Genomic DNA, 17,043 nt, shown 5'->3' on the forward strand with positions numbered 1-17,043 from the left:
TTAGGTTCAAATCTTTACATCCCCAAAAGTATGTTGGGGTTTATTTCAAGGCAAGTTCAGTTCCACCAAGGCCAAGTAAGGCTGGTTCGTCGGATCAATCCGGGTAGAGTAAACCCCTAGACTGTAAAACTGGCCTAAGTAGGGAATTTGGAACTAGAGACTACCCTATAACAGACTGGATAGAGTTGGTTCAAGACCGATTCAAGGCCGATTCCATCAGTTTCGGGTAGAACCTACCCATTATCAAGTGCAGCCTTAACCCATCATTTTTGGACCGGTTATTTTCACAAATGAGCCACTTGGATTAAGGGAATTGTGGTCACTGCCATTGGATTCCACTTCATAGCCTCGAGACAAATTGGACTCCTCTCACTCCACTCTCCTCATGTGCTACTGCTTCCACCATATCCTATAATGTCTTAGTCACCCCCACATGAATTAAGCTTACTTTGGTACCCATTGATTTAAACCTAGGAAAGAAGCCAAGAGAGCAATACAAATAGACAGAACATACCTTGTTTGTAACATGTAAGTTGACAAATTTCCATGGAGAGAGAGAGAGGAACCAACAACACTGGGCCCTAGGTGGGGTTTGTCCTAGCCATTGACTAGCATTATTTCCTTTTAAAAGTCCAAACTCCCATTTGTAAAATACTACTCTCCCCTCCCACATCCCAGCCAGAGTCCCTTTGAAAGTTTTTACAAGGTTGTCTGAAGAATCTCATTATCTCAATGCGTGGTCTTCAAAGCAACCCATCTTTGGTTTTGTGTCCATCACCTCTCTCCATTAGTCTAGTGGAAACAAAACACCCTACATGTCCTACTGAAGGACCACAGAAACATTGTTGCCAAAGTCCAAGGTCTGTACATCCCCATTCACAGAGATAAAAAAAAAGGAGACCATCCTTGACCATTTTACATGGGCCCCACCAAGCCTAGATGAAGACATATGGATGTGTTTAATACATCAAATTGATCAGATGTGAGAGGGCAATTTGTGTGTAGATTACTTGGCAAACTCTGCTCCCTTTGTATTATTAGGTGGGCCCTCAAGTGGGGTGCTCATAATAGTGACATACATTCACACATGCCACAGCTCATAGCTTGTCCCATAGTCAATTTGTATGAATTTTATAGAGATACGACAGAATGGAATGGTATCTCTCCTATACATGAGACCTGGTCAAATGCTTTCATTAGATATTGAAGAAAAATAAAGAAAGGGAATTTCCTTAGATTAGGTTTAGGTTTAGGTTTTTCCCAGGCTACAAACCGCCAACTGCATTGTAGCTTTGTACAAGCTAACCTCATCTTCTACTAAACTACACAAGAACCAGTTTATCAAAACAACAAAAACATATTAATTTCCCATTTGGTTCATGGTTGGTAGTCTTGCAATTGTAAATTAGGCTTGGTTTTGTAGTGGAGTTGTTTGCACTTTGCAGTCCTCCACTAGGTTGCCCATAAAGCAAATTTTGATCCCAAAAAAATCTTGCCACGTGGCTAATATTAGGGTAGGTCATCCAGAGGAGATATCTAATTCAGCAGCTTAATTATATACAGGAAGTCCTTTTTTTGTGGCAAATTGGCATATGGTTGGGCCCCGCATACATATGTGGCAAACCATAGTTTAAACCCTTTGCCACGTGGCTATGTCAGCCTCCACACCCCAATTTGAGGAGGTCCTTATTAAATAAAACATTAAATTAAAGCTTTAAATGGCTTTAGATAATTTGGGTGGAGGGTGGAGAGTGTCTTATTCTGCCATAGGATTCCTCCACCTGGCAAAAGTGGGTGAGATCATCTACCTGCCCCACCGGGTAAGCTAAAAGTATGTTGGATAAATACTAGGCTGGTTGGAGGATCATAATGGGGGGGGGGGGGGGGGGGGGGGGGGCTGTGTCAAGCATTTAAGCCGTCCAGATGAAAATGGGATTAGTGTGAACCCAATCTAGATGCACCTTTTGAATGGCTTAAATGGCCGGAACTTTGCCAAATTGGTGGCCCTCTTGACAGCCTAGCAGTCCCCCTTGCCATTATCATACATGAAAATGATTCGCTGTCTGCTAGCAAATTTAAAAGTGCGTAAGGTCTAATCATGATTGAAACTTGGCATCAAGAATTTCTTGGGGTTGATTTCTTTGCAGGGAAGGGTGGGACCAACCTTGTCACTTCTACCCTATCACGAGCATTCTGTGCGGTCTGATGCTCTCAGCAGATCTCCCCCAATCCCAGATGCAGAGAGAGGTGGGACCTACGCTGTCTTTTATATTCTATTCTAAGTTCTAGGTTCTAACCCCATCACGAGCTGGGAAGTGGGGAACGCTCGCTCATACACAGACGTTGTGCTTGGTGTGATGGTCAAAATCAAGTCTTCCCTTTCCCATGAAGATAGAGATAGATAAGGTGTGAGAGTGGGACCCACTTTGTCGTTTCTGTTTCCCGAGACTCGTTTTTGCCAGGTGGCAGAAGGCTTTCCATGGGTGAGAAGAAATAACTTGCCAGGCAGTATCAGTCTGGGCTGCCACGTTTGTTGCAGTGAAGTGGAACCGCCTTGTAAAAGTTTTTACTCGGATCAATCAGATAAATGGGAGCTTTGTCCAAAAGGGCGGATGATCTAGTATGGCAGTTCACAGAGATTTGTCGCTGGGAAAACGGCCGCTTTTGCCTCTGGCCGTCCAGAAAGAATCTAATCTCTTTTAGGTGGCCATTAATGCCGTGCAGGTTACAGAAGCAGAGAAGATTTTAAGTGAAGTGATTGTTTTGGTGGGACCAATCAAAGCTCTCATAGATTTCAGACCTTTCTCTTCACTCCACAACGTCAACGGTTCCTTTTGTGTCTTGAGCCCTGTTTTACTCTTCTTGAAATCCCCACACCCCCACTTCTTTCACGGTTTCTCTCTCCTCTCTCCTCTCTCCTCTCTCTTCACTTGTGGTTCCCTTTTTTCTTTTTTTGACTTTGGAGTTAAGGAGTCTGGGCAAGCAGAAGGAAAGAGAAATTGCTCCTTGTCTCGATACAGAGGGGAGGGTGGGAGAGGGGGAAGGGGGGAAGGGAAGGGGGGAACGAGAGACACAGGGAGAGAGGAGCAGATTTTTTCTCTCTCCAGGGGCTTTTTTATGTTTCTTGTGTTCTGATCTGAAAGGGGATCCATCAGAGCTTCGGTTGTATCTGCAAAATCGTTTCAGCAGTTATGGTGAGGCGCCATGGGTGGCAACTTCCTGCCCACACCTTTCAGGTTTGTTTCTCTCCTTGAATGAGCACATTACTTCGAACCAGTGAATGTTTGGTTTCAAATGGCGCCTTGGGTTTGCAAAAGGTGTAGTTTCAGGAGGTGCGTATCTGTCGAAAGGCTTCAAAAGAGGGTTTAGTCCATGACTTTTGGTCTTTGCTTTTCATGTTTCTGTGAATCATTTCGAATTTGGTTGAGTGACTAATTTTTCCCCCATTTTCTTGTTTTGTTTCTGAAGGATATTTCTGCTTTGTGGTTTAGGTTTCTCTTAAATGTTCCTAGTTATGGTTTAATGCATGATTTTATGTGGGTTTTTCTCAGTTCTTTGACCAGTGGTTATTTCAACTGACAGATTATTCGCCTATAACACAAAAAATTATATTAATTTCTAATTCGAACCCTTTCTTGTGATAATGTATTGGCTAGTTTCTCTTGCTTTACAAGAAATTAATTGGGTATAATTATATTTTCTACTTTTAGCCTTTAAATGTGTATAAAGGACTAATACTTTGCTTGAGTTGGTTACTTGGTTATTTGACTCTTCTTCTTCTTCTTCTTCACATAAAAATGCTAACTTTGATATTAATGTTATTGTTGTCATTTGCTATTCTGGTATTTTGGGGATAAAGGTTGACATAACCTTTAAAGAATTGGATACTGCTATATCGCTCCAAATCTATATTTTTCTAGTATGAGATTTATCAGTGTCTCTACTCCTAAACTAATATCTTAAGTGCTTTCTGTTTCATCAGTGCAACTTGCATCCAATAAATTGTTATGAGCTCATTATATAACAGAGCTTCCTTGAGAAATGGTTTGGATGGTCATACTAACATGAAATGGCTAGGGATTGGCTTCTTCTAATTTCATTTGCTTTCATAATTTGATTTACCTTGTGTTAATTAGTTTTATGCCATCCTTTGGGGCATCTTCTTCATTTATAATGATTTTTTTTGGTGGGTTTTTGGGGACTCGTAGCTTTTGTTTTCATTTTATTTATTTTCTTATGTTGGCACTAACAGACTCGTGAAATCATTTTGTTTCTTTCTTTCCTTGGAATAGGTTGTTGCAATTACCGTATACTTCCTGTTAGTTGTTGCATTTTATGCCTTTTTTGCACCTTTCCTTGGTGGCCCTATCTTGGAATATGCTTCATTCGGAACTTACACTCCTGTGGTATGTTTAATGATCTCAATGAGCTACCAAGTAAGATTCAACTGTTTTCTCGTATGGAGACGTAGCATTTTATTTATTTATTTTTGATATTTGCCTTTTCCTTTTTGTATTACAGGCACTTCTTGTTTTCATTCTTTATGTCCGTTGTACAGCAATTAACCCTGCTGATCCTGGGATTATGTCAAAGTTTAATGGTGAGCTAATGAATAAACCAGATACAGCTATGGGAATACCAGGTATGAACCTTACTGGTAATTTTGGAGGTGGCACTGGGGCACGTTACTCTCCATCATCAGCTTCTAGAAGCTCCATAACAGGAAACTCTAGCAAAAGGGGTTCAGTTGGTGAAGTTGCAAGAGGGGACATTCCAGTTGCCCTTCCAGGTGGAAAATCATCAACTGGTTTCAGCATTGGAGGAATTTGCTGTGCATTGTTTGTATATGAAGATTGCTGCAAACACGAAGGATCCACTGATCCACAAGGGAATTCCGAAGATGCCTTGTTCTGCACATTGTGCAATGCTGAGGTAGTACTCCATGTTTTCAAAATTGCTAGGATAGACAGATGTCCTACTTACATCTTTAACATTTTTTTTTTCACTTGGTGTTAGGACTGCATGGTCCTTGGTTTTGGTTGCCTTTTCAGCATCTTTAATCTTAATGCCTCTAATAGTCTATTGATCAGTCCTTAAGTGGGTGAACTCTTTAAAGCTTAATTGTGATGTTAAAAGTTCTATACTTCTGTACAGACAAGTTGTTAGACGGAGACGTAAATACTTCATACTGATAACATGTGTTTTATTATCTCTATAACAAACATCATTAAGTTGAGGGCCTGTATTTAGTCTAATCCAAGTTATATGTATCAAAAGACATCCAGTTCCAGTGTATCTGATAATTTTTTATAATGAAGAGGGTTTCTTAGTAGTTATTATGCTGGAGCTTTGGAGTTTTCACATGGTCCGGAAAGGGTGGTGAACCTGATTTAGCAGTCGATGCGGCCTTCCCAGACACATGGGAGAGAGCAGCTTGTTGAGGGTAGAGGTTTTAAGCTTTTCTCCAGGGTGCATACCTGTGGTCTATTTAGTGGATTGCTGTCTAGGGAGTATCATAAAACGTTAAGATGGATGAATCATGAATAAGGTAGCTCCCAAAGATTCAAGCTCATGTGTAGAGAGGCCAGATTTTTCTGCTGGGCTGAACATCTTGATCAGCTAGATCCTGAGATCTGCCAATTCCATGGCTGATAGTTTGCTTTCTCAGGAGAATTGAGGGCCTAGTTACAGGGAACTGAGATCCCATTCTCTTTTGTTATATGACTTATATCACTTTCTTCTTTTAGTTTGTGGTCTTATAATTGTATGCCTGGTTTCCCTTTTTCCCCTTTGTGGGGTAGAAGGGCAGTGTTTTTCTTTTCTTTTTTATGTGTGAGTTCTTTTATCAATTACAAAAAGAAGAAAAGGAATGGTAAACCCATCATTGTAGTCTAGGTTGAAGACTGAAAATTGATGTTACTCTAACTTGACTTAATTTATTCTGTATCCAAAGTTGCCTTTCTGGTTTTGATTATGTTTTCTCACTTTTTGTGTCTAAAAATTAGAAAGAAATAAATAAAAGTAATGCTTATCAAGGTTAAAAGTGTTGATACGTATCACTGTGTCATAAGATACATATTGGTTTTCAGGGTTGCCAATATGTGAAAGACATGGACTTTGGTCTTTTTAATAGATTTAAATAATAATAATCGTCCTGATAGGCTAATATACTTTTTTGAGAACCAAGCATATTGATACTTTGAACCTTGATGTTCATAAGGATTACTAGGGGCTGTTGTTTGGTGCAATGACACAAAATCTTGGCCTGACAAGCATGAGAATGTGAATTTGAGTCTAAGAGTTGCCACTACTTGCAAAAACCAAAGGAAAAAAGAAAAATACCAAATGTTAGGTCCTCATCCACTCTACTCTCCCAAGACTCTAGATAGTAGGGCAGGGGCCAACATTGGTCAATGTGGCCTTTAATGTTTCTTTTTTTTTTTCTGTCTAATTTATTCTTTTAGTTGTGGTGTTTATTCTGTAATGGGAGGGTTATAGCTTTGACATGAGAACATATCCATAAACTGATGGAAGAAGACTCCTCTTTTGTGCCTTTTCTGTGTCATTTATGGCTGAGACTCTTCATCTTGTAGGTGCGCAAGTTCAGCAAACATTGTAGAAGTTGTGATAAATGTGTGGATGGATTTGATCATCATTGTCGGGTACTTTTGTGCTTTACATAACCAGACATTCAATTTTTTTGGACTTCTTGGTTATTGAGAATGCTCTTAGGAAGTTAACCTTGAACATTCTTCTGGATTCAGTGGCTTAACAATTGCGTGGGGAGGAAAAACTATGTAACTTTTATATCTCTTATGGCCACAAGCCTCATCTGGGTATACATAAAAGCTCTATCCTTTATTTTTTCAGAGCTACTAGTATTGAGTTTTGCTTGGTATGTTAGTTAATGATGTCCTTTTCTTCCCATTTAGCTTGTTATTGAAGCTGGAGTAGGTATTGCTGTCTTAGTGCGCTGCTTTGTGGATAAAAGGGACATGGAGAATGAAATTGTTGAGAGGCTTGGCAATGGCTTCTCACGTGCTCCATTTGCAACTGTTGTGGTATGTCTTCTTTGTCAAACAATTCAATTCTGAAATATCTACATGGTAGATTATATGAACAACTTATAACTATCAGAGGCATTATGATAAATTCAGAGATAGAGTGGATACTGACTAGGTGATCACTTATGCTAATCTTAAGTTCCTTATTTATGCAGTCTATATGTTCTGCAGTTTCATTGTTAGCTTGTGTGCCTTTGGGTGAACTTTTCTTCTTCCACATGTTATTGATAAGGAAGGTGAGAGAGTTTTTTCCTTCGGTATTTCTTTTTCATATAAAAAAAGAAAAACAATTTTTACAAGGATATGCATATTTCAAAGTTTCTTGTTGATATTTCTTTTCTTTTACTCCTATTTGTCACTATCAGGGCATTACAACATATGAGTATGTTGTGGCAATGAGGGCCATGAGTGAGGCACCTGCTGGGGCATCTGTAGATGAGGAGATGCCGAATGTTCTTTATTCTCCGACAGGGTCTGCTACAACAGGCTTAAGTGGTGGAAGTTCTCTTGGCCTGCAATATAAGGGTGCATGGTGTACCCCTCCAAGAGTATTTGTGGATTACCAGGTACAACCTTTGAGAATATACTGTATATTTCATAAAGTTGACATTCTTGTCTGGGAAACTAGAAAGATGGATTGCAAAGTTAAAATTATATTGTGGCATTTCTGTCTAAGATGGGATCCATCATTTAATAGGTTTGAGATGGTAGATTCCATGAGAAGTCCACCAGATCAGATCAATGCAAGCATCTGGATGTATATGCTACTAAATGTTTCAAAATGTGTGTGAGGCTACAACGTTGCATTCTCTAGTTAACAGAAGGATTAACCCCATGCTCTACAGTTTTAACAGTTTGTCCGTTGTCTTGTGATATGGACATGTCACATGTTTAGGTTACTAGGGGGCCATTTGGCAAGTCTTTTTTGAAAGATCTTCTGGAATCTCAGACAGTCAAAAGATGTAGTGAGCTTTTGCATCAAGATCTTGACAGCTTGAAGACCGTGTGGTTAAGGTGTGTCTTTCCATGCGAAGACGAGTTGAAAAAAACCTAAAAGCTCCATTTGGAGCTTCCTGAAAATAGCCCAAAACGGGCTTCACGCGTCTTTTCGGCACAATGTCTTTTGGCGACTAGATCTCCTGCAAACCAAATGGAAAAAGACCACAATGCGGTCTGCCGGATTTTTAAATAGCCAACAGACTGCGTGGAAAGATGTGCCAAACGGGGCCTAGGTTATTCTACTAAGTCTTCAGGGTATGCAACCATTGCTGTGCAACATAGTTGATCCATTTATATTGTTTTTTCCTGCAAAAAGCACTTTTTTTTTTAATTTTTTTTTTCTAAAGAAACTTTTCTCTATTACTTTTGTGGATTTCCTGTAATTGTTTGTGATTTAATTCATTTTATTTGAAATGAGGTGGCATAATGCTTAACAGCTTCAGCATCATTTCTCAAGATGGATTCCTGAGACATCCGGGGATCCTGGCACCTCACCTTGCATCTTTTACAAAACTGGTGAAAATGCATTAGATACTCTTGTAATATTTCTGATGGGTTCTCATTTCTAGTCAAACCTTTTATGTCTCACTTTAGTTTTAGGAAGCTTCTTTTCATTTCTTTTGCATTTTTTAATTGTCTCACTGATTCTCTCTCTCTAATATATGATTGGAACCTGTACAGCCACAAGGATTGAAGTATCCTCAAAAATATTTACATCCAAAAAGGAAGAAGAAAAGTTAATTCTCCTTGAAGTGAGCTGTATTTGATAACCACTTTCTTAGAGCCTCAATAATGCCATTAAGCACTCTTTCCACAGGGCTATTTTTCTGCTTATAAAATCTAAGATTCCTTTCCAGCCAACAAACCATAATGCTGTCAAGGGAATAGTAGACCAAAACAAACTGCCTTTCCTGCCCATTCCAGCTACTTTCCATCCCTGTAACAAGGCCTGAACAGAATCCTGCATGCATCCTTGGTAAGAGATGGCCTTGAAGAAGAAAATCCAAATCTTGTAAGTGAAATTGCAGTGGAGGAAGAGATGGTTGGAATACTCTTTCTTCTATCCTGCACAAGGGACAGAGATGATCTGGTAGATTTAACCCCTTTCTTTTTTACATTTGCTTAGTAAGACATATCTTCCAAGCTACCAACCAAGACACAAGATTTAACAGAAAACATGCTAGATTTGGACCATTTCCAGCATCTGGAATCTTGAGCTTGGGGGGTTAACTGCTTAACATTGCAGCATAACCAAATGATCTAATACTAAATGAAACTCCCAGTCATTGAAGTTCTTTCTGAAATCTGTGGACCAAACAACATTACCCCCTACAAACCACAATAATCTGCCACAAAAGCATCTCTATTGCTAGAAAGCAAATAGAGCCCAGGAAAGAGATAACATTAGGACTTTCATCGCACCATGGATCTGTCCAGAACTTTAGCTTCTCACCGTTACCAAGCTATATTGATTTCAGAAAGTGAGGGTAAGCCTTAAAAATCCCTCTCCATACACTGCAACCATAAGGCTGCAAGGGGGGTGCTTGTGTCCCAGCCATTTTCACTATAGCTATACTTTTCAACCGACAGCCCATTAGTTTTGGAGTTGAAATGCCAGAACCATCTTCCTAACAAAGCCAAATTGGTTCTTTTGACCTTTCTTACACCAAACCACCACATGAAAGAGGTTGGCAAATAATCTACTCCCAATTAACCAAATAATACTTTGTGCAATCCTTTCAACCAATCCACATGAAGTTCCTCATGGATTTTTCTATTTTGTCTGCTACCTCTACTGGAATGGGAAAAATGGACATAAAAAGCCCATTAGTTTCGGAGTTGAAATGCCAGAACCATCTTCCTAACAAAGCCAAATTGGTTCTTTTGACCTTTCTTACACCAAACCACCACATGGAAGAGGTTGGCAAATAATCTACTCCCAATTAACCAAATAATACTTTGTGCAATCCTTTCAACCAATCCACATGAAGTCCCTCATGGATTTTTCTATTTTGTCTGCTACCTCTACTGGAATGGGAAAAATGGACATAAAAAGCTGGAATACTAGCCAGTACACCCTTAATTAAAGTCAACTTTCCTTGGGCAACTTTCTTTCTTCCTTTTCAAGCACTGGATTCCAAATATACTTGGGAGTTACAACTGGCTCAGGTTTTCTCAGCTCTAGTATGAGAGGTCTTGGTGTTGGAATCTCTATCCAAGTTGTTCCTACTTCCCACTGGACAGTATTCATTATAGGAGCTGTATGTCTCAGTCTTTTTCTCTGGTTTAATAGTTGGATCCATTAGAAGGTTTTAACTGGTCTTGTGAAAAAAAAAGAGGACACAGAAGGGGAACTGGGAAGAACTATGGTCTAGAATAATAATTCGTAGTTTAGTATCTCCCTCACCTATTCCTTAAAAATTAATTTTGTTTTTGTACAGACTACTAACCCCTTCATTTATGGACATTTCTGCTTGTTGGACTGATTATATCAGGATGAGGTTGTTCCTCACTTGGAGCCTGGAATGGTACCATCGACAGTTGATCCAGATGCTGCTGGAGTAGCAGAGAAAGGCAAGATGCCTAAAAAGAATGTGCGGTTTAGTGCTTGGAAGCTTGCCAAGTTGGATTCAAGTGAGGCAGTGAGAGCAGCAGCCAAAGCTAGGGCGTCGTCCTCTGTTCTCCGGCCAGTTGAAAATCGCCGCTTGCCTGATCTTGATCTCAGCTCCAGTGGAAATTTGAGTGGCCGAAGTAGCATGAGTACTGATATGGGGGCAAATAAAGAAATAAAGAGTGACCTTAGGTTATCTCCTTTGAGGAACTCGTATGCTCCAAGTCTTGCTAGCAGGGATGAATATGAAACTGGAACTCAAAGTGCAAGTAGCTTCAGCAGTCCGAGCCATGTTCATGAATCAGTCACGTTGAGTCCTCTCCCACTAGACCACTCTTCAGGTCCTCCTAATGCTACAAATGCAGTGCCCCAATTTGTAACTGAGCGGCCCTTCACTGCTACTCGTACTAGTAGAGCAGTTTTGCCCAATACTCTCAACAACCCAGTATTCCAATCTTCTTCCTCGGGATTTGATGACAAGATTATGCAGAAGGGTAACAGTACCGATCCCCTGCTACTATCAGCTCCAACTACTTCTCTTCTTCGAGATAGTAAAAGAACATCTGTCATTTGGGACCAAGAAGCTGGAAGGTATGTCTCAGTCCCTGTGTCAGCTAGAACTGCTGAATCTGCATTAGATGCCCGAATTAGATATTCAGCACAAGTTGGAGTAGCACACAGTCATGCAGAGACAATCAACTATTTTAGAAAGCCTACTATTCCGCCATCCGAATCTTCTGCAGCAAAGGCTGCATTTCAGCAGTCGGAGAAGCTGATGTACACGGGGGATTCTATCTTCTTTGGTGGCCCTCTTTTGAGTGTCCCGGTCAAGGATACTACAAGAAGCGAGGCCAATACAAGTTTGAGATCAGATCAGGAGAATGTCTTATCTAGGGAGGCTAGAGCAGGTAGAGTCGTTGCTCCAAATCAGTTCCCTGTGTTCATCCCAGGGGGTTCTGAGAGGGACCCACCATTCAAGTCAAGATAAATTGGGACATGAAGCTTGTGACAAGAGATGCCTTAGAGTTGAGAGTATATGCCAATTGTTACATGATCATTTGCCCAATTTCTGGGGATGACGAAAACACGTGGATGCACCATCCAGGGAACTTCTAACCCATGGAGCTCTTTAACTTTATATTTGCATTCTTGAACTGAGGCTTTGATGGATGGCATAGACCAAGAGGGCGACTTTCAGCCTCTTTTCAAGGTTGGGTTCTGTTTTTTTCTTTAACACGCTGAAGTCATGGTAGTCTTTGCATGCATTTGCTTTTGTTGTAAACCAGATGGTGATCAGAGACTTGTGCAATTTTGTGCATTCTGGAATCAATTCTTTGTGAGCTCTCTATTAAACCCTGTTGTTTCTGAGTTGCGCTGTTGTTCATGTGGATCTCAGTAACACGAGAGGGCAAATGAGAGAAAGAACAGGATTCAGGACTTCAACTGGTAGTCTCGTGTAAATTATTTTATTGAGTTTCAGTAATTTGGTCTGTTAACTGTTGAAGTTGTGGTTGATACTGTTCAAGCTACTGGCCTGAACCCAAGGACAAAAAGCAACTGCCCAGGGGCACATGCAAAAAGCTTTTAAAAAGAACCCAGCATTATTTAATTCCAGGTTTGTATGTACCAACATTCCAGTAAGGTGAATTATTAAAATTTGATTCCATTTCCTGAAGGGCAGTCATTTTGTCTCTTGTCCCATCCTGAAGGACATGAGTCTGGTCTTATTTGCCTAAAAAGATAAAGGACATGAGACTGGTGGAGCCATCTCCACCAAACAGTTCGATTCCTTTTGCTATCACTAATTCAGTCCTGTTTTGCCATGATGCTCTTCTCCAGGTGGGTCCTTTAAATAAGTGTTTTGGAGTATAAAATCCCGGTTGCAGTAGGGTTTGCATTTATTGCATTAACAATATAGAAAGCCCTTCTTCTGAAGAGTGGTGGGTCAGTTAGGTCTCTTTCCAGGTGAAATTTTCTAATCAGGCCACATGGTGAGATAATCTGGTTGGTTCTTGTTTTCATCGGAGGCGGGACCCTCTGGAGTTGGAAACCAGAAACACCCAAACCCAATCCGGTGAGCAGGGTCTTGGGAGGCCTTTCATATGTTGGAACTCTCCAAGTTGAAACCATAGACTCAAGCCTCACTAGGATCGAGGAATCGGAAAACCAGCAGTGTTCTTTAACATGGATTGATTTTCATTTTTTCAGCTTGTTTCCACGAGACCATGACCATGAGTTGGGAGTTGGACCCGTAGAGTGAAATCGGTTGACTGGTTTCAAACACATAAAAAAAGTTGATTCAGAAACTTGGGGAATGATCCATTTTTAGAATTTGAATGTTTTTAACCCAGAAATAACATTTTAGAGAATGGGTTTTTAGTGATTCTGAATAATATTAATCTCAGAAGTCACTGGGGTTGAATCGCGCGTGTTGTTAAACACCATCGGAATTTATAGAGGAAACAAATAAATCTACTTTTTCTTTCAATTTTTACCTCTGCTCAATTAATTTTATAATTTTAGTGTTGCTTTTTGAAAGAAATTGTCAAGTTTCAAATAACCAATTAACAAGCAATATCTGAATTCAAATTTGATTAAATATTTAAGTAGTCCATTAGGTTGATTAATTAAGCCATATGAATAGGATATCTAGTTTTACTGATTATGATATTTCCCAATTCAGGTGCTGTTCGGTAGTGTGTTTATCTCCTGGATGGACCATTTTGGTCCATGCCACGGGGTGAACTCATCGTTCTGTTGGTCGTGGACGGGATTGGTTCATAATATATCGTGGATCGTTCCTGTCCAAAGCCCAAAATCTTGGTCACATTTATATCTCGTGGATGTGGCCAGTTCACAATATTTTCATATTGTATTTTGATATAGTACATCTCTTTTACATACTTTTCTTTCTTCTTAATTTTTAAATTTTAATATAATATTTTTTTAATATTTTATCAATAAAATAATATTTTTAATGTTAATTATAGCACAAGCCTCATGGTGTTCCTTTTTCACTCTTTTTATAATTTATTTAAATATTATTATTTTAAAGTTTTTATCAATAAAATAATATTTTTAAATATTTAAATTATTTTTTTATTATTTTACTATCATTTTATTAAAATTAATATTTATTGATTAATATTAATTTATCAATGCTTTTTTTTTCAATATAGTTATCATATAAAATGCAAAAAATAGACATTTATGATCGACTGTGTAGATCATTCATAAAATGTTTGAGATACATGGAATCAAAATGTGTGGTACCACACCTACAAAACGCCATTGAGTGTGGATTGGTCCAATTCACATAGTCTATCCATAGTTCAGAATAGCTATGGACTGTGGTGTGGTGTGGATTGGTCCCGATCACAGGGTGTGGTGTAGACCAGTCCACATCCACCAATTTTTCATCCACACTACAGAACACCCACTCAGTTTGCTCAAACCCGACCTAGATCCGGACTTAGGCCCAAACCCAATCATATGCATCAACTTCGGGTTTTGATATGGCACTAGTAATGAGTAATGACCCAACCAACCAAATAATTGGTTTTAATTGTAGAGGGGTCAATGGCATCCAAAAATCCTATTCCGAATTCAATATTCAATATGTATTCGATCTGTTCGTTTGAAAGGGCTTTCATGCTGTAGTTTCTGACATTGCAAGCATAAAGAAACCCAGAGAGAAGTCATGCCTCGTTTGGTAAAAATCTAGAAAGCCAAGAAACGGCTTGCATGAGCTGAAAAAATCAACTTTAAGAATTAGTTTTTTGTTCAGTGAAAAAACATTTTTTATTTTGGGAAAATTTCTTAAACTACCCTTATGGTTTAGCTAATTGACTAAGTATACCCCTACTGTTTGACTATTGTCTAACGCCACCCCTACTGTTTAAAAAATTTATCATTGCTGTTAAATATTGACGGAAGGGCTGAAATCTCAATTTTACCTTTCTATTAAATCCCTATAAAAACAGTTCTCTTTCCTCTATCTCTCTCATTCTCTCTCTCTTCACCTCTGCACAACGAAGTCACCGTTGCCACCACTGCATCCCTTCTTCCCCTTCTCTCTCTCTCTCTCTCCCTCTCCATCTCTCTCCCAACACACTTTGTTTTGTAACCTGTCCAAATCCCGCCCAAGAGGATTGAAGGTTGCAGAAACAGAAATGGAGAGGTCTAAGGAAGGGAGGCTCTTGAAGAAGAGCCAACACTGCCTGGATATGCTTGGTGGGAGATGGTGGTGGAAAATGTTTCTTAAAGAACCTCCTTGGCATAGAATTAGAGCTTGGTGCCAGAGATTTCTTAGAGAGCAAATAATGAGTAGGACTTGGACTGTAAAAAGGAAAAAAAAAAAGGAGATTCTTCCTACTTTTGCCTCTGCTTTCTTCTACTACCGTTGTTGTTGGTGGCAATGCTTGTTGCTTTCTACTTTCTGCAAATGGAGCTTTGCTTGCTACTTCTACCTTTGCTTTATCATTTCCCCATTAACAAAATTCTCAAAAGGCTTAGGGTTTTCCTACATTTGCTCATCTTCTCTGTTGGCACAAAGATCAAGTCTTGGGGATGGTTTCGAAGTGCAAAGCCCCATTTCCCCTACTTAAATTCTAATCTAACACATCTCTCCCCAAATCAAACTAGTTCAATCAAGGACCTCTCTCTCTCTGCTACTCTCAACTTTTTTCTCTTAGAGAGAGAGAGAGAGAGGAGTAAAATGAACGATGAGGAAGAGATACAAGATTAAGATCATGGAGAAGAGAAGTGATCTTTTCTAGGGCTTGTTGAGATAAAGAAAAGGAAAGAGGGCTGAGAGAATATCTCAGTGGGAGAGGATTTTTTCTAGCTTGGACATGGTCTTCATGATTCCTCCGTTGCTGTCGATCTCTCCAGTGGCTCCATCTGCTGTGCTTGTTGTGATAGCTGCTGTTGTTCTTCTATCCTACACAAATAGATGAAGGGAAGAGAGGTCGGAGGAGGGTGTCTTGTTTTAGAAAGAGAAGAAGGAGAAAAGGAAGAAAGAGAATGAAAGAGGGAGAGAGGTTGGAGGAGGAGGGGGTTCTTGGACCTGCTAGTCGAGAGGAAGGGGATGAGGGTAATATTGGGTTTTAAAAATATTTAAAATGTCATGTAGTGTCACGTGTGTACGAGTTTTGATGAAATATTGACGGATACTAACGATAAGGGTAGAGCTAGTCAATTATCAAAAACAGTAGGGATAGCATTAGACAATAATCAAACAGTAGGGGTATACTTAGTCAATTAACTAAACCATAAGGGTAGTTTAAGAAATTTGCCATTTTATTTTTTTTTTCATTTGTTTTGGGATACTAAACTACACTTGATTTTTAAAAGAATAGGATCAGCACCAATGTAATATCTTAAAAGCTTTGTTTGTTTGACTTGTAATTAAGGATATGAGCTATTTTTTTGCAAGGTTCAAAATATTGGTATTGTGTATCGTTTCGGTAAGCTTAAAAATTCTCACAAATACATTAATAACACTAAATCTAACATTGAAATATATATGAATAAAATATAACCACATAAGGAATGCCCTAAAAAGTGACACTAGTAACAAAAATAATTCCATTGACACATAGTCCATACTAGTCTGTATCAACCTGTATGGGTCCATATCAACTGATACAAGTTAGTTAGGGCATGATATCCATATCAACCGATACAAGTTAGTTAGGGCATGATATGGATGACACCCACTAGCAGGTGTGAAATGAATGGGCACCAAACCCATTTCTCTAGTGCCATGTTGTGAAGAAGTAAATTAATATTATATTTCCACTATGATATGAACAAGATATGATATCCTGAAAAACTTCTAACCAATCAACTGGAATCATAAATCTGGTAGCGAATCAAGTGTTATTTATCAAAATTCATAGGTGGGTTTTGATGGTCAAAATTCTTTTCATACCGAATCTTTTTCTGGATCATTGATTTTCCCATTATATAATCAAATTTAACTTTTGTAACTTGCACCAAAATTAAGGCAAAGTATCGGCTGGATACAGAAACCATGTCTTATGTGGGAATTAAATTATACACGTTTTAACTAGAATTATAGAAACCATAAGGAGTGCCTTGTAATCGCTCCTGCCCTATAACACAGGCTTTGGAGACACGGGAAAGAACTGTCATGAAGGAAAACTGCTTTTTTTTGGTGGGAGAAAGAAAGTAGGAGGAAGTTTAGGAATTAGAAGCAAGTTAGGAGAGAGGTTGCTTGGATTTACCTCAATAAGACTATCCTAAAATTTTAAGGCTATATCTTGGGGGCCTTTTTTGGGTAAAACTAATCAAGCCTCTCCTAGGTTTTTTCACAAATACTTAAACTTCAGCTGTACCTTGACC

The 17,043-nt window shown here is 39.2% G+C and overlaps 1 protein-coding gene across 1 annotated transcript; it reads left to right on the forward strand.

Moving 5' to 3' along the window:
* Window positions 1–2,615: 2,615 nt before the first annotated feature.
* On the forward strand, window positions 2,616–12,170 carry LOC104599666 (DHHC-type zinc finger family protein). The gene is made up of 9 exons (XM_010262288.3): window positions 2,616–3,236; window positions 4,293–4,406; window positions 4,522–4,932; window positions 6,594–6,662; window positions 6,765–6,836; window positions 6,933–7,061; window positions 7,220–7,300; window positions 7,430–7,630; window positions 10,559–12,170. Exons 1-9 carry the CDS (start codon window positions 3,192–3,194, stop codon window positions 11,660–11,662), a joined length of 2,226 nt encoding a protein of 741 aa, XP_010260590.1. The 5' UTR covers window positions 2,616–3,191; the 3' UTR covers window positions 11,663–12,170.
* The last annotated feature ends 4,873 nt before the right edge of the window (window positions 12,171–17,043 follow it).

Source organism: Nelumbo nucifera, chromosome 7, assembly GCF_055504915.1.
Source record: "Nelumbo nucifera cultivar China Antique chromosome 7, China Antique-T2T, whole genome shotgun sequence".
Lineage (NCBI taxonomy): Eukaryota > Viridiplantae > Streptophyta > Magnoliopsida > Proteales > Nelumbonaceae > Nelumbo > Nelumbo nucifera.

What these genes read in the sequence shown, in the direction of transcription:
- LOC104599666 (XM_010262288.3), top strand. Translation starts at nt 3,192, where the DNA reads ATGGTGAGGCGCCATGGGTGGCAACTTCCTGCCCACACCTTTCAG. An exon ending in TTCCTGCCCACACCTTTCAG is followed by an intron (nt 3,237 to 4,292) that starts GTTTGTTTCTCT and finishes TCCTTGGAATAG; the next exon opens with GTTGTTGCAATTACCGTATA. An exon ending in GAGTATTTGTGGATTACCAG is followed by an intron (nt 7,631 to 10,558) that starts GTACAACCTTTG and finishes TGATTATATCAG; the next exon opens with GATGAGGTTGTTCCTCACTT.